Genomic DNA, 25823 nt, shown 5'->3' with positions numbered 1-25823 from the left:
CTAAAATATAGGCACGTTTTCCTTTAAATATTTGAGATCCTATCTACAGTGCCTCCGTTATATTCATTCAGATTATTCTTATATTCTAAAACAATGAAGCCTCTAAACTGGTGGAATGTTGCCAGAGGATTTCAACAGAGTCTGAAGGCAACATAACCAAAAGGCATAGTTTAAATTGGCTTAGGGAATGAATGGGCTCCTTATCAGGGCAGCTGAAGGCTGTACATAATTAACAGCCTCTGTCAACATTCACAGGGCCCCATATAGAACAGGCAGGCCCTACAGCCCTACCCAGCAGCAACCTCCAGCTTCTGGCACCTTAAAATCCACAAGACCTCAACAAAAAGACAGCCCCAACCCCTCACTAGAAGGATACATTTTAGTTACACTAGCAGGACCACAGAGCAACTGCTAATTAATGTTAATTACCTGGAATGATTGTGTTCACATTAGCATTGAGACTTCCAATTAGCTAGCTGTCCTCAAAAATATAAAACACTATTTATGGAGACAAGTTTGTATTTGTAATTACTGATTTTATTTTATTTTTTAAAATTTTATTTATTTTGAGAGAGAGAGAGAGAGAGAGAGAGAGAGAGAGTGCACGGGAGGGGCAGAGAGACAGAGAGAGAATCCCAAGCAGGCTCTGCACTGTCAGCACACAGCCCGACTCGGGGCTCGAACACACAAACCATGAGATCACGACCCGAGCCGAAATCATGAGTCAGTCACTTAACCGACTGTGCCACCCAGTAAAATCAGTAATTACCCCTGTAATTACTAATTTTAAAGTCTTTCTTGTGTTATTATTTATAAAGGGTATGAGAATGATCTATTAACCTTCCTTTTTTTATGACGCATTGTCCATTTAATTCAGCTTGGATATTTCTGTATCAAGAGTATTAAATTCATTCTACGGCAATTCTTAGTTATTTTCGTATATATTGAACACATTTCCGTCACGAACATGTACAAAAACCGAACCAAACCAATCCAGAGGAAGTTTCATTAAATAAATTTATTTGTTAAAATAATTTAACTCCAAATACAACTGTTGAATTTGCATTGAGTTATAACTACAATCCATGTTTTAATCGAAATGTCAAGGTTTAACAACTGACATTGTTACAAAACAATAAACTGTTGTTCAATTTTAAATGGTCAGTTGTATTAGAGCTCAACAATGAACTGTGAACTATATCTCTGGGAAACCCCAAATCAATAATGATAAGTCTGTTTCCAAAACCCACTGCGGTCATTCTTGAAACCCTGATCAAGATTTAATAGATGCACAATGACACGTTAATTAAAAAAAAAAAAAAAAAAAAAAGACCCCCATAGTCTCAAACGTTTGATTGGCCAAGGAGACAGGTAAAGCTTACCAGCGTGAACACAAGGCTAGTGAGAAGAACAACTAAAAACCAAAACAAACCAGCGGAAAACCAACAGCAACAAACAAAATAAGCACTTTCACATTCAGACATACACGGACAACATTCCCATTGGAAAACTCCTGAAAACACACAGCAGACATCCTTAGGCAACATTTCTTCACAAAGAAAAGCATAAAATATCAGTAGTTTTTCCACAGAAGAGTGACGGCAATTCTAGCACTTAGTCAAAAATTCAGTTCTAGTTCTACGAACCAAAGGAAAAGATCACGGAGCACCTTTCGATAGTTTAAGGAAGATTTTACGTAACGCTTTTGATCCGATGCTGGCGTGTATGTTGTAAATTGAACAAAATGAAAGGCATCCATTACCATCACTATCACAGCTTGAAAGAGAACCACTCCCCCCCCAAAAGCTGCAACATAAAAGGGGGAAAAAAAAAGAACTTAAAAAACGCTGCCTGTGTTGAAAGTAAAACAACACAAAAGGAAAACAAAGGAAAAAGCTTATCACAAATAGCTAAAGAAAAAGTGGGTCTTTGGATCAAACCATAACATTTTTAAGGCATGTTAGAAAAACTTTCACTTATCTAGGTGCTAGTCTGATCAGGGCATAAAAGAAATAGCGACACAAGGTCACCAACTTTTCTCTGTAGCCACGATGATTTGTGTGCCAACAAATTTAATCCTCCCGTTCTTAAGCTTGTTATTAACATCTCAACAAACACATTCATTCAAACCGAGTTATATTCATACCAGATGAAATACCAACAGTTAAGAGCACAAGAGGGTTCCCATGTTTCTGGATATCTTTGATGCTTTGTCACTAAATATGAAGGGCTGTGTGCAGACGCTGATCAGGCAGCCAAATCAGTTCTTATCAACATCTTTACAGTGAAAACCCACCTTACTGTCTGACGCAAACACGGGGGACGAAAATCCGGATTTTGAGTTAATCTTTCCACCTTACATTTTGCCATACTTTTCATATTTGACTTCTTTTTCTTGTCTGCATGGCAATCCATAGTGTAAAACTGTAGAGTCTTTACAGATGTTTTTAATATGTGCTCTTAGTTGTCTGTTAAATATGGAATTCTAAAAAAACAATCATTCTGAGAAGTTAGACGCTTCAAGTCTCAACCGATTCACTAACAAATATTTCTATTTTTCAGTAGATAAATCGTACTTCTTGAATCTCTGGTTTCTCTAAAGGTTTGAGTCAAATCAACTGTTACATACTGAAATCTGTTTCAGTAAAATGGGTTAGAACTTTCCATCCTGTAAACAAGGTGCTTCACAATTGGGGGTTATAAAAAAAACAAAAACAAAAACCAAAACCTATATTGAAGAATGCAAATATTCACAATTCAAAGATTTTTAACAATCACAGCCTGGTTGGATCCACATATCTCTGTTTTCTCACCTATGAAAAGTACTATCCACCTTTCTGCTATCCGTTAAGCTTAATGCCAGCTCACTAAACACTTGGGGGTTACCAAGGATTTCAGAAAGTGTCAAAAACACGCAAATAATTTAAAAAATGTTTTTGATACACTATATTCTGCAGTCGGGATGCTCAGTGTAGGCAATGATCTCTGACTTGTGCCAAATTCTCAGGAACAATAAACACACATGCACACGCAAACACACACTCCTCTCTCAGGTACCCACAGAAGACCAGCGGTTACTTGCACAAGTGTGTGAAAGCAACAAAGTGTGGGGCAGGAAGCAGATCGCAGGCTCAGCGCTACTGCAGTTCTGAAGGCCAAATCTATCTCCAGAGGATTCGCTCAGGATACTCTCTTCAGCATTTACAGCTCTGAAGTTTGTTCAAAACCCTTTTGCACTTGATTGTAAAACCTACGAATAGGTTTTTCCTGTGCCACTAGTCATGCAAATGATAAATACTTCACGGCTATGAAAACCCAAAATGTCAGAGCTTGAGCACCTTTTCAAAAGAAAATATTCTCTCTAGCTTTATTTGCCACTTCAGTAATCAGGGCAAAATTGTTATAAGAAAATCTTTATATAATTCCCCAGGAAAATTAAAGATAAAAGGGTTGGTGGTTTTTTGTTTTTGTTTTTGTTTTTGTCCCTTACCTTCCACTCTATAATTTATGTTCTACTTTTAAGCCCAAATTATTTCACATGGTTATTCAATTTTTAGATGCCTGCAATAAAGCTCTGCTATAGCAAACGTGATTTTGAAAGCAGGTTAGCCAAGAATCACACCACAACCAGAGCCCTTAAAGGCAAGAAGGTTTGCTGCTTTAACGAACGTAAAAAATGCAAGATGTGTGTACTGTCCTGTGAGGTTTCTGCAAACGGGAACACGTGGATGCAACATGGCTTCATTTTCCTTACACGATGGTACTAGTTAATCTACCAGAACGCTTCTTGTGAGTAAGGCGAGGCAATCTTCCCATCACATCGCTTTCTTCTTGTCAATTAAGACCATGCCCGCTTTGTTAACAGAGGGTGGGCTTGGGGGTTAAATTCGGATCAAACCCTTGTGAGAGCCTCCATTTTGGGTGGCAAAGCAGGTGACTTAACACATTCGAAAGCCAGATCGTATTCGTACACAACCTGTTCTGATTTTTTTTGCTCTAGCAAGGATCGATGCACGAGTTAGTTCTGCGTCACACGTTAGGATAACATCTACAGTTAAGCATCAATTTTGAGGAACAGAAATGCGTCAGCTGAGGAAAGAATCTCTCCCTGTAATGCCGTTGGCAGGTCAGCTGTTACTGACTTGACGGAATACATTGGTTAGAAGCACTATCTCAAGTCCTGAAATTTCAGTACTCTCCGTAGGAAAATATTTCTCCTTTACTTATTTTTTTTTTTCAAAGAAGACAAAATATCTTAACCGCAAGTGGTCATAGGGATTCTTCTGGTTTCTCTCTCATGATTATTTTGAATTTATACAATAGTTGCTTCTGTCAACTCGGTGACAATGCCACCACAGCTTCCAAAGGAGATCACCCTGTAGATTGGCTATGCCTTCAAGTGGCAGGTGCGTCCAGGAGGCCGAGGACAACGGTGAAGACTGTAGCTACTGACCCCAAGTGGTACTCAGAGACCTCAACTGACAATCACTGCTCGACGCCGAACGAGGGCGGCCGTTGCACTGCAGAGTCACCCCCCACACCCTGCGGACTCCGCAGTCGCCCGGACGAGGTGCGCCCTCGCCTGCGGTACCGGGCAAGGCCCGCCCGGGGCGGCCGCATCGGACGCTATTGGATGTTACAGGCGGAACAGCACGGGTCGTCTTTGTCAGGCTGCGCGGCGTAGTTCATCTGCCTCACGATTTCGGCAAAGAGTTCGTCCACCATCGTTTTGCTCTTCGCAGAAGTCTCCATAAAGGGGCAGCCCCACTCTTCGGCGAGGGCCCTGCCTTCATTGGATGACACCTCCCTCTCACTTTCCAGGTCCACTTTGTTTCCAACCAAGATGACTGGCACTTTCTCATACCTACAAGAGAGCAAACGAGACACAGACATTATAAAAGTTGGCACTAAGTTAAGAGGCTAAAACGTATCTTCTCTCTTTTCATTCTATTCTACCACAAACATTCTCTTTAGTTGCCCGACGTCATTTGCCTCACTTGGCTTGACATCTCCCTGAGGGCATTCAGGTGCTGCCCTCACAGTGGATAGTAAATGGGGTTTTGGAAATGAGGCTTTACATGAATCAATTCTACATCTTCGAAAATCAATTTACCTTTCCAGATATATTTGGAAAATTATTCTCAGAATCTCAGAATAAATCCTGTTAGGTGGCTTAATTTAAACTTTTTCCATTCTAAGAGATGCTTACTCAAAATTTCAGTTGATGAAGTAATAGCTCTACTGAGCAAGCAAACGATTTATAATTGTCAGCATTTTACTCAGCTCCATAAATATACAAAACCGGTCATGTTGGAATAGTTCCTAAGACAAAAGACAGTAGAAATCATTAGGATGGAAACTATCAAATATGACTACATTCTATCCCTTTGATAAAACTGTTCCAGATTAGCCAGTTGAAAGACATCATGGCTCTTTTCAGCCTGCAAGGAGTAAACATTTCAGTCATTAGCTTTATTTGATGCCGTCCCTTCCTTCCTAACCAGCACAAGTGTGCCATAGGCCGAATGTTTGTGCCCCTTTCTTCCCAGTGTTGAAGCCTAAGCCCCACTGTGATTGTATTTAAGAGTTTGGGGCTTTGGGGCAGTGATTTCATCATGGATGGGATTGGTGCCCTTTTATATGGAAAAGAGATAGGGGAGTGCTCCCTTGCCCCGACCCTAAGTGAGGACTCAGCAAAAAGAGGAGTCCAAGAACGAGGGAAGCGGGCCCTCAGCACACACAGAAGCTGGCAGAGGCTTGATCTTGGACTTCCTGCCTCCAAACTGTTGTTTAAGCCCCACATTCTGAGGTTTTCTGTTATAGCAGCCAGACAAAGATAAGGCGTCTGTGAGTTATGACATCTGGAAAAAAGCTAGACTAATAAGGATAACAAAACGGTATGAAAAGAACAAAGTAAAAAGGCCCTAAATCATTTTGATACCTAAGGCTGATCGATTCTCTTTACGATGGTTACTCACAGTGTAAAAATACATGGTGCTACTCTGCATAGTTATTTACTAATATTGTTTATGTTTGTTCTAAGGAATGTTGCTAATATATTTTCCTAAGGCTATCATTTTTACTTTAAACATCATTTATTTATTTTCTAATTTTTTTAAGTTTATGTATTTTTTAGAGAGAGAGCAAGAGAGCACAAGCAGGGAAGAGGCAGAGAGCCAGGAAGAGAGAGAATCCCAAGCAGGCTCCACGCTGTTAGTGCCCAGCCGGACAGGGGCTTGATCTCATGAACCATGAGATCACGACCTGAGCCAAAATCAAGAGTCAGATGCTTAATCACCTGAGCTACCCAAGTGCCCCAAACATCATTTTAAAAGCTTCTTGTGATTTTAGTATAAATCAGTGTGTGTGTGTGTGTGTGTGTATGTGTGTGTACCTTCCTCTAAGCAGAATGCATCTCTAATCTATAAAGGAAGTAAAGCACACCATTGCACATAAGGATAACAAATATGACAGGACGCGGCCACTCCATGAGAAGAGAAAACTACCACATAGGACTTCACTGAGGCGGGGTTCGTACACAGTTTTTATCATTCAGGAAACTGAGTGCTGGGCAGGTGGTTAATATGAGTGAGAATCCTTCCACGGTCTCCTCACTCGGTGAAATTGGTTCTCTCCCCTCACTCACGCTTGTAAAGCAAACTATATTCCCACCAGAGTCTCACTTCTGTCTCTGGCACTCGGTCAAACTGAGAACTGTTTCAACAAGAGGGCTCCCAGCAGTGCGCCACTTAGCAATCTGGAACATAAAAACAACTTAAAAATGTGTGGGGACAACCGTATCAAAGGTAAATCTAGAACTTGGGTATTCTTTTGCAGGAAATGGATTTGGACAAACTCCAATGTGTATCAGTGGCTTTATCTGAATTTACTGTGGCCCAGCTGGGCCTTGTGCTTTGTGGCCTCAGATCCTACTGCGAGCTCTGGCCGTACGACACACGGATTTTTCACACCTTCTAGGACTCTTCCCTACAAACAATTACGTGTGCCCGGTGGCCTCTGCAAGGACGAGTGGCAGCAAGGTGAAGCTGCATTACAAACGGTGCGGACCTGCTGCTTTGCAGACGAGCCCTCTCAGCCTTCCGAACTTATTTTACTCGCAAGCTTTTAACTGCATTTCGGTTTTCCTTATGAGAGTATATACACCGCAGCGTTACTTTAAATCACCTTGTTTGGCAGGGAAAGAACATAAACATGAATGCAATCCCGAAAAATGTATTGGTTGAATTTAATCGGGTTAAAAATTAATTTCAATCTCTGTGGACCATCCTTAACAGGGAAAGTGATGACATCACTTTCTCTTATTAGTTAAGCAGTGTTTTAGAGACTATGTTTTTAGTTTAAATAAAGTATGAAATCATGTTTTATAGGTAAAGAAATAGTTCTTACACTTCTAACTAAACGCTACAGCTGTGTGGATTTTCAAAACTTGCAAACGTATCAAATCATTAGCAGTTGTATCACGCACCTTTTGAATCAAGAATCTGAATAAATGTTGCCAACGGATTCTCAAAAGGGCAACAAGAACACTGCAAACATAAGTCCGTATGTAACAGCATTTAGTTAACTGTCGAGTGAAGGTGACAGTTTAGCAGCAGAGAACCTGGCCATTACATCACTATCTGAATGGTCAGCGGTCTTCTCTAAGACCGAGATGCTAAAAAGGCTGGAGCAATTCAGACTGATGTCCTCAGAAGACTTTCAAAGGTCTTCGGGGAAAGGAAGTATTCTCTACATCTCGGAATAGCAGACGGTGAGAAATTGTGTCTCTTGCTGTTAACATTAATACATGACACCGCAGAAGAGATTCGAAACTGGGATTTGGAGGCTCGGCTTCCAGCCCGGCCACTGAGGCTGCAAGACTGAGCAAACCTTGCACCGTAGTCACCTGTAGTCACTTCCTTGTTGGTAAAAAGGGAGTCAGGGGATCTGTTCCCACTGAACGCACAGGTCGCTGTAAAGCTCACAGGATGCCCTAGAAAGCCCCGAGTGCTGGGGAAACGCGGGGCGGTGCTTCTTTCCTGTCCCACCTGCCCGCTGCTGCGAGGACACAGCTTCTCGAAGTGTCAAAAGGGAGGTGAGGAGCTCCTGAGGACAGACAGGCAGGAGAGACTGACCCCGAGTCAAGGAACGAAGCAGCCACCTGCCGCCAGCCTTCACCTTCTCCAGTCCCCTGGGCTGAGCAGGAGGGGAAGAGGAGCAAGCAGAGAAGGAAAGCCTTCTTTCTCCAGATACAGCTACCTGTGCGGAAGGGGAGGTGAGGCTTTGGGTTGGGCTGACGGGACGGGTCCTGTGTGGAGGAGGTAAGATTTGGAGAAACCAGGATCCTCCTCAAGGTGGGCGGGTGAGAAGGCAAAGGGAAAAAAGCAAAAAAGCCCTGTGTTGACACAACAGAGGGGGAGCGTGGGGAAACCCTGCTCCCTGCTCCAGCAAGGGTGTGTTGAAAAACCAACAAAGCCAGACCAGGACTCCGGTCCCTGAACTGCCTCTAGCTAGTTCTGTGAATTTAGCAAATTAACTTCATCTCTTGCTTCCCAGTTTCTTGAACTATAAAGTGAGCTGGACTAGGTTTCCAAGGCGCGCTTCAGCTTCGAAGTTAAAAATCAGGACCTAGTGGGCCATTCCCACAATCAGTACATATCACTGACCAAGTGATGGCTGACAGCTTAGCACTGTTCTTGGCACAGCACCCAACAGGATGATCTTTTTTTTTTTTTTTTTTTTTTTTTTTTGTGTTTATTTTTGAGAGAGAGAGAGAGAGAGAGAATGGGGGAGGGGCAGAGGGAGGGATACGCAGCATCCGAAGCAGGCTCCAGGCTCTGAGCTGTTAGCACAGAGCCCAATGCGGGACTCGAACCCACGAACCATGAGATCATGACCTGAGCTGAAATCAAGAGTCAGACACTTAACCGACTCAGCCACCCAGGCGCCCCTCCTTGGTATTTCTTTTAAGAACGTGAGCAGGCTTATGGTCATGCAGCTCAAATAATCTTATATTTGTTTATAGTCTGCAAACAGTTGTTTTATCGACATGATTTTTACAGTGTTTATTGTACTCATGAGCATGATTACATGATGTATTGATGAATAAAACTAGCTCTGCCTAATGCACTGAATAGATCATCAGACACTCAGGCTTGAGCATCACTCGGCTGTAGAATGCCGACAGGCTTCTCAGTGAGGTAGCTTCACAGAGTTCACAACATTTGATGCTTGCCAATGGATTCCAGTGGTTTTTTAATGGCTTTCCAATAGTCTCATGTTGTTTTCTCTTTTTTGGTAACTTTCCTGATATGTGTGTATGCATATGTATGTGTGTATGTATGTTTTACTTCTGGTTGTGCCTAAACTTGGCCAATTGCCAAAATAACTGGGGAATTAAAAAAAGTACTGATCCCCAGGCACTACTCCAGACCTACTGGATCTGAACTTATGGGACCAGAGACCCACAAAGAGGCTATTAAAAAATATATATATCTACATGTGTAAGCTCTGAAGACTACTCGTGCGGGTCAGCAGGGTTTTGAAGACACTGGCCTAATCTGTTGCTTCGTGACCTCAAACCATACTGTGTTGACATAGTTCACAGTTTTCCACTGCGGCAAATCCGGAATCAATTCCTTCTTCCCTTCGTTTATTCACCAGTGATAAGCTGTAGACAGAAACCACTACGGTCAGCGCCTTTAACTTCCTTTGGAGGGTGCTGTATTGCAGTGTATGAAAAGAAGGCCGTGCGGGGGCGCCTGGGTGGCTCAGTCGGTTAAGCGGTTAGGCTCTTACCACTCTTGAATTCAGCTCAGGTCACGATCTCACGGTTTGTGTCATGCTGCATTCTTCTAAGTCACTTTTGCACAAGCATGTTGAAGTACAATTGTCTCTGAATTCAGGAATGAAAATCAGGAAGATTTTTATAGATCCCCTTAGTCAACCTTCCCCTCATGTTAAAAATCTCATCTACCAAGACAGTCTCAAGGCAAAATGTCAAACCACTCGAGGCTCCAACCACTTCCATGACAACCTCACCAAATGGCTATATTTGAACATCATTAGTGATGCGGAACTCATATCTCAAACAACCCATTCTGTCCTTTCTGTCAGTTCTGTTAAACGTTAGTGTTAAAAAGCCGGTGTTAAAAGGTTTATCCCTGTCTCGTGAGCTGTCATTTGTAACATCTTGGCCCTTCCCATAGGTCCTAGTTCTTGTACCCTTTAGAATATAGAAATCTGTTTCTCCAGAATGCAAATAGGTTTTCTTTCTCCTCTCCCTGCTCAAATTAAATAAGTACAGTCGACCCTGAACAATGTGGGAATTGGGGCGCTGACAGCATATAGACTCCCCCAAAACTTAACTGCTAGTAGCCTCCTGTTGACTGGAAGCCTTACTGGTAACAAAAGCAGTCATTTAACACATACTTTGTTATATGTATTATATACTGTATTCTTATAATAAAGTAAGCTAAAAAAAGAAAATGTTAAGAAAATCCCAAGAAAGAGGGGCACCTGGGTGGCTCAGTCGGTTAAGCGTCCGACTTCGGCTCAGGTCATGATCTTGCGGTCCGTGGGTTCAAGCCCCGTGTCGGGCTCTGTGCAGACAGCTCAGAGCCTGGAGCCTGTTTCAGATTCTGTGTCTCCCTCTCTCTCTGCCCCTCCCCTGCTCATGCTCTGTCTCTCTCTGTTTCAGAAATAAATAAACGTTAAAAAAATTAAAAAAAAAAAAAAGAAAATCCTAAGAAAGAGAAAACACGTTTACAGTACTGTATTTATTTATTGAAAAAAATTTATTTTTTTCTATTTATTGAAAAAATAGAAAAACATTTATTGAAATTTTTTTGAATTTATTTATTTATTTGAAATAAATTTATTGAAAAAAATTTATTTATTATTTATTGAAAAAAATCTGCATATAAGTGGATCTGCACTGTTCAAACCCATGCTGTTCAAGGGTCAGCCATAATAATGATAAAAATCCCAGCGATATTTAAATAGGTAAGGAGGAAAATGAAAGACATTTTTAATCCCATTTCCATGAGAATAATCTAACTTTCTGGTATATATCCTTCCAGACTATTTTCCTATACGAATCTATATAAACATAGATATTAGTTTTTGTAAAAGGAGACTGTACCAATTATATTTGAAATTTCCATTTCAATAAATGATATAAGTTTTATTAATGGCTAAGTAGTATTACATTTTATAGACTCTATACTCTAACTGTACCATAATTTAATTACTTCTTCCCCATTAATGCATTTTTTTTACTGATTCATTTTTTTTACTAACATAAACAGCAGTCTGATGAGCTACACTTAGAAGTGTGATTTCTGTCTCAAAGGTATATGTAATATGTGTGTAGGTGGGCCAGAAAAATCACATTTCTAAGTTCATCAGATTGTTGTGCACACACACAGAGTCTTAACTGGCATCCCAAAAGTTGTATTACAACCAGTAGTGTGTAAGTTAAGAGTGCCTGTTTCTGCAACCGTGGGACTGATATTTTTAATCTTTCAGTAAAGTATTGTGGCAGTCCTGAAGAAAAAGGATTGTTTTTGGCTAGGAGGTGACAGCTTCTACCACAGCTTGCTAGCACGAAATATCAATACTTCTTGTAAGGATGGAAACCATGAGCTAAGTAAGGCTGCTCTCTTCCTCTAGACTGACTTGTTTTGAAGTGACTAAATATTTCATCTTAAAAGGGCACTTCTGGTAATTTAGCTTGAGTAATGAAACCACAGTCCTCTGCTCTGACTTTCTGCTGGTTTCAGAATGCATCCTGAAGAAGAGAGAGAAATCTGTAAATGTAATACAAAAATTAAGCATGGAGAATAATGACACTAAAAAGACATTCAAAGCTATCAGGGATACTCCATACCAAGGTTAATAAACATAATCTGCCTTCCTAGAAATTAAGAGCTAGCACTGTATCAGAAGAATCGGTTCCTCGTAGTTTGTGAGGGACCAACTGATCATGACAATGCAACTGAGGCATTTTAAATGTTGTATTAAAAACCAACTGAGGGAGAAAATATTTTTACATCTGATAAAGGATTTATTATCCAAAACATACAAAGGAGTCTTGAAACTCAACAATAAGAAAACCATCAACCCAATAAAAAATCAGTCAAAGACCTTAACAGACACCTCATCAAAGAAGATATACAGGTGGCAAATAAACATATGAAAAGATGCTCTACCATCATATGTCATCAGGGAAATGCAAATTAAAGCAATGAGATACTGCTACACTCCTACTAGAGTGGCCAAAATCCAGAACACTGACACCACCAAATGCTGAAGGATGTGAAGCTACAGGAACTCTCATTCGCTTCTGGTGGGAATGCAAAATGTTTAGCCACTTGGGTGGTTTCCTACACATACTCTTACCACGCAGTCTAGCAATCCCAAGTATTTACCCAAAGGAGCTGAAAACTTGTGTCCACATAAAAACCTGCACATGGATGTTTATAGCAACCTCACACATAATTGCCAAGATTTGGAAGCAACCACAATATCCTTCAGTAGGTGAATGGATAAATAAACTGTGGTCCGTCCAGACAATGGGATTTCATTCAGCAGTAAAAAGGAGTCAGCTATCAAGCCATGAAAAGACAGGGAGGAACCCTAAATGTACATTACTAAGTGAAAGAAACCAATCTGGAAAGACTACAGACTGTACGATTTCAGCTATATGATATTCTGCAAAAGACAAAACTATGGAGACAAGTTAACAGATCAAAGGTTGCCAGGAGTTGGGGTGGGAGATGGGAAGGGATGAACAGGTGCAACACAGTATTTTTAGGGCAGTGAAAATACTCTGTAGGATACCATAATGATGGATGTATGTTATTAAACATTCGTCCAAATCCACAGAATGTACAACACCAAGAGTAAACTCTAAGGTAAACTGTGGACTTTGGGTGATTACGATGTGTCAATGCAGGTTCATCAATTGTCACAAATGTACTACTGTGGTGGGAGATGTTGATAATGGGGGAGGCTATGCATGTGTAGGCAGGGATTATATGGGAAATCTCTGTATGTTCCTCTCTTTTTCTTTTCTCCTTTCTATCTTCTGCCCACTTTGCTGGGAAGATGACCACAACTGTAGAAACTGTGTAGCAGTGCAAAAGGCTATTAAACCATTTATCTAACATTTATAAAACACTCCATGCAACAAAAGCAGAATATATTCTTCCCAAGTGCTCCTGGAACATTCACTAGGATAGACCATGTTTGGGCTATAAAAACTGTAACAAATGTCAAAGAATTGAAATGATACAAAATATGTTCTCAGACCATAATGGAATTAAATGGAAAATTAGTAACAGGAAGATATGAGAAAATCTACAAATGTTTGGAAACTGAACCATATACTTCTAAATAACCCACGGCTTAAAGAAGACATCACAAGGAAAACTAGGAAAGATTTAATGAAAAGAAAATAAAAATATACCCAAATTTGTGGGACACAGTTAAAGCAGGTCACAGAGAACTATCATAGCATTAAATGTCTATATTTGAAAAGAAGAAATGTCTCAAGCCAGTGATCTATGCTTCTACATTAAGAAACTAGAAAAAGCACAAAATAAATCCAAATTAAGCAGAAAGTAAAAATAAGAAATAGGAAAAATCAAATAAATCAAAGACAGATAAACAATATAGTAAATCTAAATAGAAATAGACCTAAATAGAAAACTAAAAAAACTAGTTCCACATCAGTAGAATTGACAAACCTCTAGCCACACTAAGAAAACAAGGACACAAATTAATGATATCAGAATGAAATAGGAAAAATCACTACAGACCCTACAGACCTTGGAAGAATATGCTCCTGAAAGAGAAACTTAGGTGAAATGCACCAATTCCTTGCAATGATTAACTTACATGATGTCATCCATGCTCCCCTACTCAGGGGCTGACAACAGCTTTCCACTGTTAACCATGTCATATATAAACTTTCCCGTTTAGTTCTTCAGCTATCCAAACTCTTGCCCTTCATATCTAATTCAACCTTATTTCCTACAACTTTCCAAAGAGAATCTTCTGCTCTTAATTCTGTCTCCTTGTTCATGGTGGTCATCTAACTATAGTGGTCCTCACCAATCAAGTTATTTTCAAGGTTTTATTTAAATTCCAATTAGTTAACATACAGTGTAATATGAGTTTCAGGTGTAGAATTTAGTGATTCATTACTTCCTACCAGTCAAATTCTAACTGCCATTCAAAGCTCAGGTCAAATTTCATCTCTTTTAAAATCTTCCCTTACTTTTGTAACGAATTAGTTCGGTTGTCTGAACTCTTATTTACATTTTATATTGAGCATAGGAGTGCTGGGTGGTCTCTCTTTGTTGAGCATCTGACTTTAGCTCAGGTCATGATTTCACAGTTGGTGAGTTTGAGTCCCGCATTGGGCTCACTGCTGTCAGCATGGAGTCTGCTTTGGATCCTCTGTCCCCTTCTCTCTGCCCCTCCCATGCTTAAGCTCTCTCTCTCAAAAATGAATAAAACATTAAAAAAAAGAACTTGGGGTGCATAGGTTTTCATGAATACATCTCTTGAGTACCCACTAGGCATTGTGTGAGGCACTGGAGATATACGACAAATGAAGTCCCTGAAGTTTACATTCAAAAATTGGAGGAAACACTATACACAAACAGACAATATAACGAAAGACTGTGATGGCTGTTACAAAGAAAATCAATATTACTATGTAATAACCTGCGTAGGCCAATATTAATTACACTGGGTGATCAAAGATGGCATTTCCAGGAAGATGAAATCTAAGCACAAGCTTGAGGATTGAGAGTTGAATGAGCCATGGGAAAAACCAGGAATGAAACCTTTTAGGCAGAAAAAGATTTTAAAGATAGGCAGTAGGAAAGTAGTAGGCTTATTCAAGGAACAAAAAGGAGACTAGCATGGTTACATCATAAAGAGCAAGGGGAGAGAAGAGCAGGAGGGATGAAGAGGACCGATGGCTACTATTCTAAGGACAGGAGAAAGAGGAGAAAGCTACTGAAGGACTTTAGGCAGGGAAGTTATATGGCGTTATGTGTTAAGAGATCAGTGTGGCTAACATACAGAAAATGGATTTTAGGGTCACAAAAGTAGCAGGAAGATAAAAGACACCTGAAGTGGTCTAGGCAGGAGACAGCAAGGACTTGAACTGGGATGATGGCAATGGCAGTAGAAAAAAAAAAAAAGACATAAAATATATTTGGAAATTGCACCAACAAGACATACTAAGGGCTGGTTGCAAGACACAGAGCAGGTAGTGGTTTTGACAAAAAAAGAGAAATCAGAAATGACTCATAGGTAAACTATTGTTTTTATAAGTATAGTTTTATCTTATGACTAAGAATATAAGACCACAAAGGTAACTACCATATGCCTTCTATTACCCTGTTTCTAATACACTTTCACTGTGACCGTGTTTAAAATGATCCTGGCTATCCAAATCACTACTTCTTACAAAGAAGATTCTGGTATATCATGGAGTTCTTAATGAGCATTAAAGACCACCTCCTCTTAGCGTAGAGTTTACAAAATGATGATTTTCCCATAGAACTGGCTACTTCCTTTTCCTACAAAATTTTTATTTTTAAAATATCCTACTCAGGTTATTCACGTCATGTTTCTATTAATATTACTCTAGATTTCCACCCATCCTTCACTGATTATACCTGGGAGTCTCTTTAAAGGCCTGTATGTTTTTTCCATATGTGACATGTTATCTTACTGGGTAAGGTAACAATCATTTGCCACTCAAATTTTACCTTATTAAAGGTCTTCCCATATACTCTCAACTTACTATTAATAAAAAGAGAATGATATTTTAGCCTTCAACTCTTACCAGTTGGACATTTTGTTTACTTCTGAAAATCTGTGAATGATAATCATGCAACACTGTTAAGTGTACTATTTTTAAAGCTCCTCCTAAATTATTGCTTTAATGAAGTCTTAAAAGTCTTAAAAATATATTAAATAGGATATGAAAAAAGAACTAACCACAAAAGGAAAGGTTAATAAACTGGGCTTCATTAAAATTAAGAATTTTTTTTTTTAATTTTTTTTTTAACGTTTATTTATTTTTGAGACAGAGAGAGACAGAGCATGAACGGGGGAGGGGCAGAGAGAGAGGGAGACACAGAATCGGAAGCAGGCTTCAGGCTCTGAGCCCTCAGCCCAGAGCCCGACGCAGGGCTTGAACTCACGGACCGCGAGATCGTGACCTGAGCTGAAGTCGGACGCTTAACTGACTGAGCCACCCAGGCGCCCCTAAAATTAAGAATTTATGCTCATGTAAAGAAACTATTAAGCAAGTGAAAAGGTAAGCCAAAAATTGGGAAAAGGTATTTGCAATACATGTATCTAACACAGGACTTCTATCCAGAATGTATAAAGGACTTCTACAAAAGAGAAGAAAACAACAATACAATTTTTAAATGGACAAAGCACTGGAGTAGGTATTTCTTAGGAGAAGACACCCAAATCATCATGAAGCAAATGAAAAGGCGCGCAACACCATTACACACCAGGGAAACAAAAACTAAACTCACAACGAGGTACCATGGGAATCTTCCCAGGTTAGCTAAGATTAAGACGACTGACAATGTGAGCGCAAGATTAAGTTGGTACAAATACTTTGGAAAATCATTTGGCAGTATTTACTCATGCTGCAAATACGCATTCGTACCCAGTAATCCCACTCCAAGGTATACCCCAAGAGAAAGTGTACATGCGTGTAACCCCAGATACGTACTAGAATGTTCACAGTAGCATTAATGGTAACGGCCCCAACCCACCCCCAGAAGAGATGACGGAATCGTGGTACGTCCATACGAGGGGAACTACTGCGGCTTAGGAAAGAATTAGCTCCTGCTACCAGCAGCACAGATGAATCTCACAAAGGGTACCTGGAACAACAGAAGCCAGGAGCCCAGGAACAGACGTGACTGTGCTGGTCTTTGGGCCTGCAGTGACAGGGTGGGACACAAGGGAAACCGCTGTGCTGCTCGAAATTTGTGTCCTGGACGTTCATCCAGGATTTGACTATACGGGAGAGGCATCCAGCTGGACATCTAAGATGTATGCACTTTACTGCACAGAAGTGATACTTCAATAAAAAATAATAATAAATTGAAACAGAAAAAAAAATCAATAAAGAAGATAATTATCTAAATGATTTCCTCATTAAAATTGGAACAGAAAATAACCTTCAGGACAAATTGAGCGAACATGCATGTTGGCTACGGGGTTTTTCAGTCACAGAAAGTGCAGGATTCAGTCGATCAGTTAGTTTATTACTCAGCTGAACACTGCTAATCAATTTTACATTTCTGTCCAAGTTCTGTGCTGTTTAATTTATATTCAAAATTGCCTGAGGACTGAAAGCGTAAGGAATGCTAATACTAAAGAGCACGTCACTGGAAATAAAAATGATAATTTTGAACATTTTCTTCACTCTCAGATTTATAAATTGGATCCATCTAACCTTAGTTCTTTCTGGGCATATCAAGATACCACAGTACTTCAAATACCTATGTTAGAAAGAAAAAAAAATCTTGATGACTACATTTAATCTGGCTTTTTATTTATTAGAAGTGGGCATTTTCTACCCCAGGAACGTATGTAAGTGTTCACAACTAGAAGCCTAAAGCCTTGTCACTTACAAATGCAAAAAATTATCTGAATAAACCAGTTGATTCTCTTATTTAAAAAAAAAAAATTTATGTTTATTTATATTTGAGAGAGAGAGAGACAGAGACAGAGACAGACAGAGCACAAGCAGGGGAGGGGCAAAAAGAGAGGGAGACACACAATCTGAGGCAGGCTCCAGGCTCCAAGCTGCCAGCATAGAGCCCAATGTGGGGCTCGAACCCATTAACCGTGAGATCATGACCTGAGCCAAAGTCGGTCACTTAACTGACTGAGCCACCCAGGCGCCTTATTTTTTTTTTTAAAGCGTAATATCCAAGATACCCAAAATAAGGTACTAGAAAGCAGTTGTTGCTCTATATTTGATACTTTAATGTGTAGCTAAATTTTAGTGTGTGTTTTAATGCATATTCGGTCTACCAAATCAAAATCTATCGTTTTAAAAATCTGTCAACAAAGCATGGGTCTTCCTACATAATTTAAATAGCAGGGAAAGTTCACGTTGAGACACATAAATGAAGAACACACAGCTTTCATCTATCAAAGGAACAAATGTGTCCAGACATAAAACGTGCGTTTTACCTTTAGTGAGAGTTGAAATCCGAAACCTGTGCATCACAAAACAGGTCCCGCTCTTGTTCTTGAAAAGACTACACTGAGTCGGCTGCTCAGGCACATGCAGGTTGCCTGAACGGTTACCTAACTCTCCGTTTATTAAGTTATGGAATACGTCTTCTCGACACTTCTTCATTTTAGAATTTCTGGTGAAAATGTTTATGAATGAGAATTCCTCTGTAGCTGGTACACAGTTAAAGTTCAATTACAAATACTTTTCAGAAGCCATCTCTCCGAATGGAGACGATTTAAAGATGCAGCAAAGCTATGAAGAGCTAAAACTTTTTAGGAACTTTCAAATTATGAATAAAAGAATATTTGCCTTGGGAGACTGTTCCACTATTGTAGTAAGATACTAAAATATTTCTTACTTTCCAAATTACAATACAAACAGCACCAGAAACACCTGGGTGGCTCAGTCAGTTAAGCGTCCAACTCTTGATTTCTTTCAGGTCATGATCCCATGGTTCGTGGGATCGAGCCCCGCACTGTGCTCTGGGCTGACAACCAGGAGCCTGAGGCCTGCTTCTCACTGTACCTCTCCCTCTCCGTCTCTCTCTGCCCTTCCCCTGCTCGCGCTCTGTCTCCTTCTCAAAAATAAATAAACATTAAAAAATTGCACAATGAAGGAGCTGGAAACTATCACCATTGGTGGAGATTATGGTGCCCGACAGCAACCATTGGAAATGAAGAGCTACAGATACTGTGACAGAATTCAAACCAACCCTGAAGTAGAAGAAGTTATAAACCATTCTAAGAAGTCTCTGTGGGAGCCAGCAAGGGAGAATGGCTGGTAAGCAAAAAACGTCTTCAACAGTCTTTAATAGTCATCAGGTTTGGGATGAGGGGCTGTAGTAGGTCTAGTGTGGTGATTACAGAGGATGAGGAGAGCAAGGATTATTGGACGTGAGACAATCTGTCCCTTCATTTACATTGCTGCTATAGCAACCCTTCCATTTCCAAAATAACTCATTCTTGAGCTACGTAATCGCTTCCTAACTGGTCCCACCTCCAATTCTTCACCTCTGTACTCTATCCTATATGCCACTCCCACAACTATGATCTTAAAACATTGCACAGTTTTCTCTCCATCCCCCCAAGCCACTTGACTAGACAAAGCTTATCCCTAGGCTGAGAGTCAAGGTCAACCGCAATTTGGTCAATGGCTAAAATCCTCATGGAGTGCATCATAAGGGAGAGAGAACTGGATTTCGGTTTCAGGTAACTAGAAAAAGCCAAGCTCTGCTCCCTTGGATGTCATGTGACCTTTCTGAGCTGCAGGTTCCTTATTTGTGACAGAAATTTTAACGATACTTAGGAATTATGTTGAGGAACACGATGGTGATGACTTTACTAATAATAGCTAGCATCTGTAGACGGCTTAGTAGGGGCCAGGCACTGCACTAAGCACTTTACATGAATTAGCCATTAAAGTATTACGGATACTGTAAAATACTACAGAAATGCTAATTACTCTTTTCTAAGTTCTCTCAAACCATCTGCCAGTAAGTCAGTTGTCGAATCTTAATTGTGGTGATTTATCTGTAAAAATGTACAAAAAATGTCAGACATAGTATCTTACCTCCTCTGTGTCTGGCTCCCATTCGCCTGGCAAGGACGGCCAAATCTAACCGTCTACTGAAGACCATTTGGTTTTCGAAAAAAACAGGATAAATACTACTCCTTCTAATATCAAAGGCTGACAATCTTCTCCAAACCGAAGTTTCTTTTCTTACTCCAGCCACCTTCTCACCCCAAACACCGCTAAGTCGTTAGTATGAACCATGGCTCTGAAGCCCTAGTAAGTTAATGGAAGAAAATAGAAAACAAAACAAAACTCTAGGCCGAGTGAGGAGTTCTGAGATAAAGTCTTGTTTCTGCTTTACACCAGCTGTGCTACCTTTGCAGTTACCTCAGGGGCCTCAGAAGGACGAGGGCTATGAACGTCCTATATATAGCTCTACCTCCAGTGCTGGAATCAATCCTCTTATAGACACACAAAATAGAGTGAGTTAGGGGCACCCGAGTGGCTCAGCTGGTTGAACATCTGGCTTTGGCTCAGGGCATGATCTCACGGTTCATGGGTTCAAGCCCCGTGTCGGGCTCTGTGCTGACAGGTCGGAGCCTGGAGCCTGCTTCAGATTCTGTGTCTCCCTCTCTCTCTGCCCCTCCCCTGCTAGTGCTCTGTCTCTCTCTCAAAAAAAATAAAAAGTGAAAAAAATAAAAATAAAAAATAAACAGAATGAGTTAATGAAATGATGATCTTCCAAGATGACAGCTTTTGCATGTAGACTACGGTGGAAATGTCACAGAAACAATGCAAGCATATCCAGGATCACCAGGCTGAAAAAAGCATTTTTGGATGCATACTACTGAGAATAGTTTCTTTTATGTTCTTTATCATGCCTTGCATTAGATACTGAAATGCTTAACATGATTCATGGTGGTATGGGGGGAGGGGTCTCCAGATATTTGGGAGCAAGAAGGCCAAACTCCAGAAATGTAATGACCTGAAGGGACCTTTACTAATTTGGCAAACTTTCTAAGTGTCAGGTGCTGGATATCAGAATGGAAGCAGTTTAGCACCAAATAAATACATGAAAGAAACTTTTCTTGTTAACATAGATGGTAGTTTATGTCAAAGGGTATATACCTATGCCTAGAGTTTTCTGTGGAAACTAAACTTTAATATATTATGTTCTTAATACAATCAAATCTGCTCTTCAAAGTTAATTGTATGTAGGTGGGAACAGTAAAATGACACGGGCAGGTACTCTGTGAGGACACATATGCTGTGAGGGCAGGTGGTAGGTGCTCCCATCAACCTGCCATCTTTTAAGAGTTAAGATACAACATCAACTCATTCACTTGTTATCTTTAATAATATTTTAAGACCTTCACAGAGAAAGATAGTGCTCTTCTATCAAAGTAACTTCTAAAATAACGTTTCCCTAAACATGTTTTGTTGTTTCAGATAATTATTGTGGCATTTAAAAACCAAACAAAAAACCTGCTCCAAAACTTAATGGCTTGACATAACCATTTTCCTAGTATTTCAGGAATTTAGGCAGAGCTCAGCTGGGCAGTTCTTCTGGCGGGGCTCACTCAGTGGTGCTCGGTTAGGGCTGGGCTGAGTGGAAGGTCAGAGATGGCCTCACCGCCGGCCTGGAATGTTGGTGGGCATGAATAGTCTCCACTGTAGTCTCAGCCCTCTTCATGCGTTCTCCAGCACGGCAGCTCAGGGCTTCCAATGACCATCGTGGAAGGTGCTTAGTCTTGTTAGTGACTAGGCCCAAAACTTGCTTAGCATCACTTCGGCCATACTCTGTTGGTCAAAGTAGTCGCAGGCCAGCCCAGATTCAAGGGGAACGGAAACGGATCCTCCTCTCAATGGGAGTTGTGTCAAAGAATGTGCAGCCATCTTTAATCCAGCATGCTTAGAGAAAATGATGTCATCTTTAAAAACTGAGTAAAACGTCATCAGTATTTGTTGATCCAAATTCACAAATGCAGTACAAAAGGATGTTGGCCAGGTCAAAGGAAGAGACTCTATACATAGACTAGACATCATGAACATCTATTTAAATTGTGATACTAAAAACAGGGAATTTGAGGTAAGAGTGTAGAATGGGCATATAATTTATTGCCCAGAGACACTTCTGAGATAGAAATGGGTACTGTAAATAATGTGCCATGGACACAGGCAGACACCTGAACTGTCCAGGTAGTCCCCTTTGGAGAAAGGGGACCAGATCAAAGCAGTGATACGTAATCAAAGGAAAAGATACAAGGGATTGTGAGAAGCCAATCAGTATGGTCTACAAAGAAAAGCTTCCAGACTCATTATTTAAACAGGATGTGCTGATGAGAGCCATGGACCCAGTCTCCTTTCCCCAAACAGTCCCTTCTTCCATAAACGTCCAAGCGTTTCTTTCAACGAAACCAGATGACGTGCTCAGGGTGGTCTTAGGAGTAAGCGTTTTCTGTCATCAAGGGTAGCCTTTCAAAGGTACGTACCTCTGGGACTGGGGTGCTCACTTGTTAGGCCTGGGTGTAAACGTGCCATGAGGGCTGCTTTCCTCTGGGCAACTGCTGCTGGTGGCCACGGCATGGTCCCTGCCGAGCCCGAACGCAGCCAGAAGATCCTTCCCACTCAGCGCCCCACGCAGAAGCTCAGGTCCTTCCTCACTGAAGGCCGCAGCACGCTGAACCCAGTTAATGACCATTTGAGGGCAAGGACAGAGTTTATGCAAACGTTACTGTTCCTCAGCGTGAGACCACCGAAAAAGAAGTTGTGTGTCCTTAGAATTGTGCACAAACTGAATTAACCATGAAGAAATTCTTTCCTCATCTCCTGCTCTTCAAAAGTATGCTAACAAAAGTTGTCTCAATTTCCAGTTAGCTCTGAAGCATGTGCGCATACATGTATTTAACTATCTGTCTGAGCCATGGCATCCAGCCCTCCACGGTACCGACAGTACTGATGGCCGGTGTTTGTTTGGAGTGTTGGTTCAAAAGCAGATAAAGAACAGTCTTGAGTGTATGTGGGTCATTTGAGTGGAGGTGGGGGTGACATTCTGGATAGTATAATTTTACATATACCGTATTTGGATATTTCAGTTTTGTTAAATGCAAAGACAAAAAAGATACAAAGGTAAAGCTTATTCATTTCTTTTTTTTTTTTTAACGGCTATTTATTTTTAAGAGAGAGCGAGTATGAGCAGGGGAGGGGCAGAGAGAGAGGGGACAGAGGATCCCAAGCAGGCTCTGCACTGACAGCAGTGAGCCCGATGTGGGGCTTGAAACCACGATCCCTGAGATTACGACCTGAGCAGAAGCTGGAAGCTCCACCCACTGAGTCACTCAGGCGCCCCTACTCTTCATTTCTTAATCTATGTTCGACTATCCTTGATAATCAGCTAGTATCTTTAACTAGTCCCCAGCTATCTTCCCGGAAGACTAGCTAATCTACTGTTCTTAATTTTCCACAAATTAGTTTACTTTTCTAATGCTTTCTAAAATAACAATTCTGCTCAAACCATTTTACAACCAAATATAAACAGAAAATAAGATTTCATTTCCAAGGAGGATCAAAATATACTAAACATAATGAAGTAAATATATAATCGTTGGCATTACTCTTACAGGCAAAGTTTTCATTTCTACGATGAGTTACAACGCATGAAAAAAGTCCTTAGAAAAGGAGGCCCTGGTAAAAGCAATGTTTTTTGGTGTAAAAATATTTTGGAACTTGGAAATCAAATTGTTTTAAAAAGCATTTTGTCCCTCTCTCTATATATGTAATTAGTTCAACACTGTCAAATATATATTCACTTACAGTACATGCTGGCATACCAGAAGGCCAGATACTATCTTGTACTGATTTTGCCTAATGCCCAGGGCAATGTTATGCAAATGAAGCGGGTTAAAGCATAGTATTTAATGTTGACAGTGATGACTTTTTTTTTAAATTTTTTTTAATGTTTATTTATTTTTGAGAGAGAGAGAGAGGAAGGGCCAGAGAGAGAGGGAGACACAGAATCCGAAGCAGGCTCCAGGCTCCGAGCCATCAGCACAGAGCCCGATGTGGGGCTCGAACTCAACGAACCGCGAGATCATGACCTGAGCCGAAGTTGGACGCTTAACCAACTGAGCCACCCAGGCGCCCCGACGGTGATGACTTTTATACAAAGACAAATAAAACTTCTGGAATCAATTTATTAAAAAGCTCGGTCAACATTTCTCGGTCTCTAAACTACCTATCCCTACCTACCTACCTATCTAAACTGGCCATTGAAGAGTGTTAAAATGATCTTTACCCCAGGAATAGTTTCTGGTATTCATAAAAAGGTCTATTACCACTACCAACATTTTCAAGAAGTGTTATTTAACAAATACTTACTATATGCCTCATCACTTTTTGTAATGTGTTCTTTGTACTTAAAATATATGTACTGAAAATCATCACAATTCTTTGTGAGTCACAAAAACATACTGTCACCAATTATAGCCAACACAGTCTCTACTGGAAGGCAAAGACAAAACCCCCAGAGTCTATGCTATAATTTCTATAACATACTGTACTAGGACTTCACACCCAGACGAGAAAGCAGTGGGAAAAAAATGGAAATGCAATACTAAATTAGCTATATAGCTATCTAGATACGGTAAGGCAAGTCTAACTCTGAAGAAAACGTGGGGCAGTATACTGTTTTATAAAGTCAGATGAATACTTAGACTTCATTCCTATTTGTGTGATTTTCGGCGAAACTTTACTACTGATATTTTAGGGTTACCATGTAAAGAAACACTACATTCATTACCTCATCAGTATTATACCCATATTACAGACGAGGCCGTTGAGATGCAGATAATGTTAACTTGCCTCTAATTACATGACTAAGTACTGCAACTCAGCTTTAACCAGATTAACACTTACCATCTTTATAAATAAGATCAGTTTGCATAAGAAAATAAAATGCCAAATTAGAGCAATTATCATATATACGGTAGTTGTTATATTCCCTGGAAATCTAAGGATGGATGTATTTAGAGTTTAGAACAAAACAACAAAATTCTCCATCCTGGGGCAGAGAAAAACACCTGAGATTTCATTTACAGAAAGCTGTAAAGATCCCTAATAGAGAAGAAAATACGAAAATGTAATGAATTATTAATATGATGAGGTATTTCCACATTTGAATTATTAATTTGTAAGGGTTGCTCCTTAGAAAAGCATGAGAGATAACACTCCTAAATGTTTTAAGTAAGGGTTTATGATGTTTCTCTTGGGCATTTCTCCTAAGTGATATCAAGATATATATATATAATTATGGTCATCTTCATCTATTTTTACTGTCACAGGGAGAGCTGAATCAATATCATCCTGGACAGAGGCAGCAAACCTCTTATAAAGATCACTTTCCAAAGCTTCTTCGGCAGCCTGTGGCAAAGCTGGACCATCCTGCAATCACACGTTCCAGTCTGAATGTCACTACAGCATCTCTTTCTGTCTTAAGTCTTCATGAGGCAGGAGCTATCCTGCCTTACCAGAATGAATAAAATTACACAAGAAATGAGAAAAATGTCATGTTTTTAACACGCACAAACACATGCTTCTTCAAAAGGCAGACTTTGTGTATGTTTTTGTTTAGTGTCTGAACTTTATCTTTCTCTGTAACAGAGGTTAGCATGTTACTAACTCAGGTTAGGAAGTGTTTCATTTTTGTAGCATTTATGTAGGGCTGCTGGAAACTGGGAAAGCAGGAAGAAAAGATAAATGTTGCTTCAAACTATTACTGAGATCGTTGTATTTATTTTTTCTTGGAGGACAGACATTCTAGGACAGCCCTTTTCAAACTGTGTGATGAGATCAGTTGAGTGGATCAAGAAGAACATTTAAAAACAATGAAATAAAAAAGAATAAAGTAGAAAAAATATTACAAGCAACATAGGAAAGTTAACTATTATTTCATGAAACTTTGGTTTTAGTTAGACATATTTATGCTGTGCACGCGCATGTGTGCTGTGTC

The 25823-nt window shown here is 40.1% G+C and overlaps 1 protein-coding gene across 1 annotated transcript in view; it reads right to left on the bottom strand.

The window, feature by feature from the left end:
• Nucleotides 1-3520: 3520 nt before the first annotated feature.
• The window catches only part of RAP2A (RAP2A, member of RAS oncogene family), a 33160-nt gene continuing 10857 nt past the window's right edge, over nt 3521-25823 (bottom strand). The window contains exon 2 of the mRNA XM_042929414.1: nt 3521-4864. Within this exon, the coding sequence (XP_042785348.1) occupies nt 4627-4864 (238 nt within the window). The 3' untranslated portion in view covers nt 3521-4626. The remainder of the gene's footprint in view (nt 4865-25823) is intronic.

Source organism: Panthera leo, chromosome A1 (genome assembly GCF_018350215.1).
Source record: "Panthera leo isolate Ple1 chromosome A1, P.leo_Ple1_pat1.1, whole genome shotgun sequence".
In the NCBI taxonomy this organism is placed as follows: domain Eukaryota; kingdom Metazoa; phylum Chordata; class Mammalia; order Carnivora; family Felidae; genus Panthera; species Panthera leo.
This window is presented reverse-complemented; position numbering and strand designations above follow the sequence as displayed.